This window comes from Crocuta crocuta, unplaced genomic scaffold (genome assembly GCF_008692635.1).
Source record: "Crocuta crocuta isolate KB4526 unplaced genomic scaffold, BGI_CrCroc_1.0 scaffold186, whole genome shotgun sequence".
In the NCBI taxonomy this organism is placed as follows: domain Eukaryota; kingdom Metazoa; phylum Chordata; class Mammalia; order Carnivora; family Hyaenidae; genus Crocuta; species Crocuta crocuta.
The window spans coordinates 8,820,179-8,828,659 of NW_027551569.1; the positions used below are offsets into that span (position 1 = coordinate 8,820,179).

The 8,481-nt window shown below is 48.7% G+C and overlaps 1 protein-coding gene across 5 annotated transcripts in view; it reads right to left on the reverse strand.

Annotated features, from left to right (window-relative positions):
• RGS6 (regulator of G protein signaling 6) overlaps positions 1 to 8,481 on the reverse strand; it is a 594,402-nt gene that overhangs the window by 19,111 nt on the left and 566,810 nt on the right. For 3 of the 5 annotated variants that reach the window (XM_077750704.1, XM_077750703.1, XM_077750705.1), the window contains exons 16-17: positions 5,772 to 5,861; positions 3,142 to 3,195 (exon numbers count right to left, since the gene is read on the reverse strand). In XM_077750704.1, the coding sequence (XP_077606830.1) occupies positions 3,142 to 3,195; positions 5,772 to 5,861 (144 nt within the window). Of the gene's footprint in view, positions 1 to 2,653; positions 2,700 to 3,141; positions 3,196 to 5,771; positions 5,862 to 8,481 lie in introns of those variants that run through there. The other 2 variants (XM_077750706.1, XM_077750707.1) reach the window with 2 other exon arrangements.

Sequence of the window (8,481 nt, forward strand, 5' to 3'; positions counted from 1 at the left end):
TTTGGTCTTGAACCTGGGTTTTCCCTGTCAAATAAGCAGGGCTCTGTGCAGGCTCTATGGCTCCAGTGCCGCCAACTACATGATGCTTGGCACAGCACATACCCAGACATCTGCTTTGTATGTTCAAGTTCTGCGTGACTCCGAATGACGTTTCCATCGAGAAAGACAAATACCATTGGAAATGACATTTCCAAGGAGAAACTCACATCGCACTGCCTCTGTTGGGGATTGGGAGGTATCTGCACCCAATCCAATATGGCCCCAGCAGCTTCAATGAACCACAGTAAACTACTCCCTAGGATCTCATGTAAAAGGGGCCATGTCTGGCCTTTAACAGACAATCCCTCCATGTCACAATACATCTTGATACTTGCAAAGAACAAATTTGCTTTCTCCAAAGGTTCCTTTACCAAGAAAAGAAAGGAAATTGACATGGGAGACTAGCTGACTGAACTATCCAACCACCTGGGTTAATGTTTCTCGCCCCCTGTTAGTCCTAAATGGCAGCTGGCCTCATATCCTTGGTCCGTGAATGGCCTACCTTCACTCCCCCATTTTTCAGATTAGTCCCATAACAAGGATGGTCTTTTTATACCTATTTCCCAGCACCGTGAGAATGCTATTGAACTATCTTTCAATGAGCTTTACAGTTTGCAGGGAGTAAGTGATGATATATTCATATAGACCTTCTTCTAGAGAAATCTAGCACTTTAGGTATATCATATCCAGAAAAATGGCTATCAGAAGGCAGGGCATATAGGTTGGTTGGTTAATTCCATTTGATTGGAACACTGGGCTGTTCAGACCAAGTTGGGTGCCAGCCTTGAGTACTTTGAGAACTGCCACTATTCTACAGCCATAGACCATTTTCTCCAACACAGCCATTATCTTGTGGGTGTGTGGTGTTGCCACAGGAGTACAAGAAACATGGATGCCTCAATGCAAATCCATTTCCACCACTGGAACCAAAGGATTGGACTGTATCACCCACTAGAGTCTTCATACCAGGGGATCTAGAAACTCTTTTTTTTTGAAGTTTGACCCTTCTATCATAAAGATGCTAAAAAATCTCAGGAGCTTAGAAGATTTTTCTTCTTCAGCCAGCCTTGAGAACATCCCTCCACACTTGAGATGCTGAGAAGATGTCTGGTGCTTTCTCATTCCACATGCTTTGTTAACAGACTTTGGAGGACCACTGACCCAACGCTACTTCTGGGTTGAAGAGGCATCTTTAAAAGCTCTTCACAGAGTTTCACTGAGATCACTCTTGCCTTTCCGATACCCACTTCTCATGAAAAGCAGCCTGGAGATGTTTGAACATCTTCTCTGGGTACCAGCCTTCCTCTCTCCCACCCTCAGCCTATGCAGTCAACCTGAAGGACTTCCACGGGGCTGTGAGAGTTCCGCTCCCCTGAGTTTGCGCCCAGTGGTCCAGCCTGCCTCACCGAACACTCTGGGTTCTTCAACATAGTCCTTAAACATCCTCTCCACATGGAATTCAGGCCTCAAAAGCAACAGGGAGGGATGGGTTCCCACCACTCTCCACAGGGCATCAGGGATGGAGAAACACCTATGGGCTTTGCCTCTGATGGTCTGAGGTAGTTTCTTAGTGTGTGAAGCCACATGGCCATGGCAAACCAGCCACAAAGACATACCAGGGACCAACAGGCTTTGTATTCTGCAAGGAGTTCTGATTCCTCATGAGGAACGCCCATAGAGAAGACCAAAGAAAGAATGAGCACCCATATTTTAATTGCCACCTACCCACTTATTGTGATGTTCACATCTAGCAAATTCAAAATAATGTTTAAATTCCATTACAGTGCATCTAGCTGTGACAGGTAAATGACTAAGTTGTTTTCAGCAACCCAGAATTCTTAGAATGTATGTTAAAGAGATAAAATAAAGATGCTAATCACACGATAGTCAGGTTTATAAGGACTCTCCTCTTCAACGGGGGGTAGAGGGGCAGGGGGGTGGGGGAAAGGGCAAATCAGAATCAGTGGGTTTCTGTCCTTTGGGAAGGGAGGTGTGGCCAGTTCCACGCATGGCATTTTTGTTCCCGGGCTGCCATTTTGGTTCCCGCGAGCTTGATGTTAGCAGTGCAGGCTGGGCCCCATGAATTCAGCAGCTTGTTTTTGATGAGCAAGTGAATGAGTGAGAGCAAGTACTCCATGTACACTAAGCCCTGTGCTCGAATCTTGGGGAGAATGTCATGAAGAGGAAAGATGGGTCTGTGCTGTTCTATAGACCCCAGTGCAGAACCTCCACCACACAGCACGGGGAAGACCTACCCATTCAGCGCTCTCGCCTATTACCGTGGGGTCTCTTATATGCCACATTGTGTCACTCTCTACCACCCTTGAAGCTGGGTGTGCATGAGAAATAGGCCCTTCCCTACAAGAAGAGTGAATCTGCAGCCCACTTCGAGTCCCTCCATCCAAATCAAGACAAGGCCATGCCCCTGGGAGCACAGGCTGGGACTTGTTTCTTCCTCCACCCCGCGCGCAGCGGTGGGTGCCCTCCTCTGCCTGTGACACTATGCAGATGAGGCTGACAGGGGCTGTAAGGGATGTCGGGACTCATGCAGAGGCCACTGACACACACGCCAGCTAGACTGCGTCGTCAGAACCCATGCAGCACGGCCACCTTCTGCACACGCAAAAGCCTACACAGCAGCGTCAGCTCGCGATCTGCACCTGCGTGATTGCCAGAATTCATAGAGGGAAATTTGGAATTTTCTTTTTTTTCAGATGAGCTATGGTTCTGAGCCAATTTGTTCATGGTACAGTTCAATGGCCTTCTCCCTGGGCTGCTGCAGAAGATGCACACACCGAGCGGCCCCAAGGGCAGCGCGGTCCCTCCTCCTCCCCACAGCCCTGAGCAGAAGATCAAATGCAAGGTCCCCGAGGCAGGGCGGTTGTGTGTGCACCTTCTGCAGAGGGAGCTGCTTGGTCTCTTGCAAACCCATCCCTAGAAGAGAAGCTGCAGACACTCGCAAAAGAAAAGGGGTGTATTGAGTGGGGAAAGCGCTGGGCTCCCTCCCGCCTCGAAGGAAACGACAACAACAACGACAACTGAAGAAACAAAGAAAAAAAAACCCAGAAGAAACGTTGAGGGAAGAAAACCAGCTGAACTTACCACACTGCGAGTGAACTTTTCTAAGGAGGTTCTACGACCTTGCTCACTTTCTGGCTTTAGGGGAAAAAAAAAGGTAGGGAGAAAAATACAGAAAAAAAAAGTCTTCAGCTTACACGTCGTTTCCAAACAGCAGCAGCGGCAGCTAATGAACAAAAACAGCAGCAAAACGGCGAAAAAATGGGAAAAGGGAAGCAGCCAGTGCTGTAGGTGAGTCAGTGGGAGAGACAGAAAACAAGCCTGCCGGAAACAGTGCTGCCTCTTGGAGCAGTTAGGAGAGAGGGGTGTTGGCTTTGCGCTGCAGGGCTCGGGAGTGGGAGCCCCAGTGCCTTTGCACGGGGCCACAGTTGGCAGTTTGGAGCGGCCTGCTCACTGCTTTCCACTGGCTGTGCTCATGGATGGGCAGGAACTCCCCATGTGTGTCCTTGCGCCTGCAGGCAGACATCTAGGTAGTGGGGACCCAGAACAGACTAGCTCTGCGGGCCAGGTGGGATGTAGGGGATGCTGATGAGACAGCAGGAAGTGGCTGTGGGCAAGGTGAGGTTGTCACCTACAGCCACAGTCTGGGTTAGGATTCTGGGATTTTCCCATCCAGACACAGAGTTTGCTAACTTTGATGACTTCCTAGTGGCCCCCTGCTGACTTTCTTTCTGTATCCTTAGAGCAAGGAGGGTCTACACACGTCCTTTTATTTGGCAAAGGGTCTTGGGCCTCAGAAGGAGTGTTTTGGACAGAAAATGCTCTTTCAGTACACAGGCAGGTGACCCCTTCTAGATTTTATGCAGGGTAGGCTACAGGAGGCTCAGGGGACCTCTGTGGAGAATTCTTAGCTAAGGAGCCCGTGATATGGGCAAGAAGAGGCAAAGCCCTTGAATGCTCCCCCAAGCCTAGTCACTCAGTCCCATAGAAGGAGATGCTTTGGTGTGCACCTGACCCTCTCCCTAAGTTTCAAGCTTTTCCGAGAGATGTTGGTAGAGAATTACATCCCGGATCCTGGCTTGGTTATCCCAGAGCCCTGTTCTAAGGTCTTGAGCCTGAGGCTGGGGAATCGGGAGAGTACAATCACTCACATGGACACACACACACACACACACACACACACACACACACAGCAAATCATGGAAACTGGAGAGCCACACAAGCTGCCAGAAGACAGGGCATTGCAGAAGGAAAACAACACACACACACACACACACACACACACACACACAACACACCACGGCAGAGCCAGGCTGGTCTTCTCCTCGCACAAGGAGCTGAAGGGTACCATACCAAGTCTTGGCTCTGGGGACAGCGGGACTCAGCTTTGATCCAGTGGGCGGCCCCGGGCGGCACACACTTGCCTGGGTCAGGCTGGCCCTGGCCCTGCAGCTAGCACGGTGTGCCTATCGCTCCTGTCCTCTGGCTACTGGGTTGCTGCTCACAGAGAGTGGCCATCAGCCTGATCATTCGGGTTCCTGCCTTGTGCAAGCCCTCTGAGCTACCCTGGAAAATCATCATGGGTGCTTAACTGCCCCAGAGGAGCCGCAAAACCCAGCTCACCTGCCCCTTGAGAACCTGGTTTGCCAGAGTGACTAACCTTCGCTTTGACAATATTAGGACAGAGGCTGAACTAGGGATGAAAGCTCAGAAGGGTGTGGCTCCAGACACCATCAAAAGATGGAAAAGCAGAGAAGTGAGGCCGATCCACGTCCCCTCTCGTAGCTGGAGCTTGTGACTCTCATATACCTTCATGATCTGGACATTTATGTCACATGGAAAGCTCATCTCTGAAATCAAGGCACCCTAGGCCTACCTGACAATGGTGAGTTACAAATCCAGTCCATACCTGGAGACTCTCAGGGAGAGATGGGGGGAAAAATAGGTTTTGTCACTGTTTTTGGAAGCAGCTGACCCCTGGATATTGAAAGGGTGTTGGCGTCTGTAAGGGCTTTTCTGCCAAAGAACATCCTATAATTTGGAGGCTGGGAGGGTCACACACCAGGGTGTACTTTTCCTTTGTGTTCAAAGCCACAAGGGGCCTGANAAGCTGGGGCACACCTACTTTATGGCTAAAAGAAAAGGCACACACTGTGAGGTGGGGGAGGGAGGGGAAAAGGGTACCAGGGAGGGAATGGTCCCAGGAACTTCTGGTGCCAGACTGGGGACTGGGGGAGAGGCTTGGCACCTGTAAGATTTTCTACCCAGATTTTCTGCCCAGTCCTTGCCTCATCTTCATCCCTGAGCTGGTCAGGGAGATAAAATCTGTGGTAGGAGGGTCAGATTTTGCAGTGAGGGGGATTTTGCAGTTTCCTAAGGGACTCGTTGGGGTCACTGTGAGTCCTGAACTTTTGCACCAAGCCACTGTGTCCTCAGTATTAGGTTACAAAACTTTCTGTTGTGGGCAGAACGCTTGCAGACCAAGGTAATGGGAACATGGAGACAGGATGCCACACCCTGGACCTTAGGGGGTGTGCTGGGGTGGTGACAGTTCTAGCTGTCTTCCCTTAAAGAGGGAGCAGATAGAGAGGGGAAAGAAGAAAAGAGAAAATAAACAAAACCCAAGGGGTGATATTCTCATTTCACGCCAGCAGCAAGCAGCAGGCAAGGGTCAACAGTGCTAAGAAAGGCAGGCCTGCCCTTCCCAATGATACCTTCTTCTTGGCCAGCAGCAAGTCCTGGTAAGCATTTGACCGGAGGAAGCGGGCATAGCTGTCACTCTTCATCAACTTGTAGATGTGTTCCTGGGAAGGGGAAGAAGTGGGAAGATGCAAGAAAGAACTATCAACCAATGCTAAGGGGAATCACAACACAACTGGCCACTCGTTTAGGGAAGAAACACACAGGTATGCTCCATGCATCTAGAAACACTTGCAATGTGTTTGTTTCTTCTTTTCCCACCCAGAAACACCAAACAAAATGTATTTTCTCTCTTAGAATGAAACATCCTGGAGGGTCATGTCCCAAAGGCTTTGTAATTGGGCCTTGGTGCCATGTTGAGATGCAATATTGCCTCATGATTAAAACTACAGGTACAGCAATGAGAAGGACCAAGCACTGATACACCCAGCCACTTGGATGAATCTCAAGGGAATTATGATGAGCGAAAGAGCCAAGTACGATTCCATTTATATAACATTCTTGAAATGATGAATTAGAGACTTAGACAACAGATTAGTGGTTGCCAGGGGTTAAGGAAGGGAAGAGGTGTGCTTATAAAAGACAATATGAAAGATTCTTGCAGTGGTGGAATGACTCTCTGTCCTATACATGTGATGGAGTTGTACAGAACTAAACACACACACACACACACACACGAAGAATACAAGTAAAATTGGGATATCTGATACTCAGTGGATGTAGCAATGTCAATATCATGGTTGTGATACCATACTATAGTTTTGCAGATATCATCTTTATGGGAAACTGGGTAAATGGTACATCTCTGTCTTATGTCTTATGGCTGCATGTGAATCTGGAAGCATCTCAAAATGAAAAGCTTAATTAAAGGGGCACCTGGGTGGCTCAGTCGGTTAAGCGTCCAACTTCAGCTCAGGTCATGATCTCACAGTCTGTGGGTTTGAGCCCCATGTTGGGCTCTGTGCTGACAGCTCAGAGTCTAGAGCCTGCTTCTGATTCTGTGTCTCCCTCTCTCTCTGCCCCTCTCTCACTCTGTCTATCTCTCAAAAATAAATAGACATTAAAAATTTTTTAAAAACTTAAAAAAACACAGGCAATGATGCAATTAGGTCAGTTGTACATGTTAGGGCTACCATCCCATCCTGGAAGGGTGCCCTTGGCAACCATTTATGGAGCATGTGAGCAGGTGCACCAGGCTTAAGGCTTATATTCAGGAGGAGTAGAAACTGTGGAGTGGTGTTCTCTCTTTTCTTGGGATCCTCAAGGCATTTGCATTCTAGTCTTGGTGATGAATTTCACCCTTGACTTCCAGCTAATTCCTATAGTCTGTGGGCCCTTCCTAACAGATCTGTCCTCAACAAGGGCAGGAAAAGCCTGGTTCCTTAAAAGAGGGAGTTTGTTGATTAAAAAAGTGTTACTTATCAGTTGTGATGGAATGTACCTCAGCTGTACAGGAAAGCCTGGGTGTCCTGAGAGAGGACCTGTTAAGAGGGGCAGTGGGCTTTAACTAGGCATGGTGGGATTGGGGGCAGAGGCTGGCCTGGTAGAGGAGGCATCTTCCCTTATGTTCACTCACTGTTTATCCCACGAAGCTGGACAAGGACCCCAGCACTTGAGGGAACGGAGAGCTGGTCAGTGAGGGGAGAGGGCTCAGTTGAGAGGCTGGACTGGTCATTAAGACCTCTTCCTTGGGTACTTGCCCTCCAGGGGAGGGTAGAGGGAAAGTGGTGTCCCCTTAGCTGGTGGGTGGCACATTGCAGAGATACCTGGCTAGGCTTCTATTGCATCCCAGAGGAATCTTTGACAATGATGAGGGTTTGCTCAAAGCCTCTCCCTTCCCACTTCAAAAGAAAGTGAAAGTAGAAAGCAAGAAACTCCTTGGCCACATGTGTATCCTTTTCTGTCTCATCTTCTGTTTGGGCGGCATCTTCATTCCTCCTGGAATGCCCCCATGTTTACAACAGCAGGGTGCAGCCCAGCTGATGGGATGGCCCACTGCAAGGAGCCAAGCAAAACTCAACAGTGGCTTCGATCTGAACTGATTTTGATAACCCAGACGTGTTGCATTTAATTAATTTAGTGAGAACACGCTTCACTTAGTGTTTTCCTGCAAATATCAGACAAAAATCCAGCCCACTCTAGTTTAAATTCCTTGAGGGTGGGAACAACATGTTTTTTTATCTCTTATATGGATAGCGTCCGGCACAGGGTTCAATGTTAGTGGAATTTACATTGTTTCCAGGGTCACTGAAGTGCTTGTCTGAGTTTAACAGCCAGCAGGTTTGCAGGCTCCATTTGTGTTGTGGTTTAGGCTCACATCAGTTTGTGCCACATGGAAGGGGAGCGGGGCTCACACTCAGTTCAAAGGAATCCCATGTACGAGTGTCATGGGTCATCTCTAATGGCCTCAGAACCAAGGCCGAAGTGCTGCTTTGGCCTTTGTTTTTATATGTTGTCTCTTTAAGTTGTTCTAACATTTAAATCTTAGGTACAAATGTTAATGCAGAGTAAAAATGACTCACTGTCTCCTTTTTCTTGTCTCAGGCATCACTTCTGTCTGGCCCACAGAGCCAGGTGTCTCCTGAGTCATTGGAAGAGACCTGTCACTCATGCCTGGACCCTCTCCAAACCCTTATCCAAGGTAACAGGTCCCTGCTTCTTATTCTGGCTTCTCAGAGGACTATAAATCCCAGGTATATCTCACAAAACAGCCCTCTCCCCCCC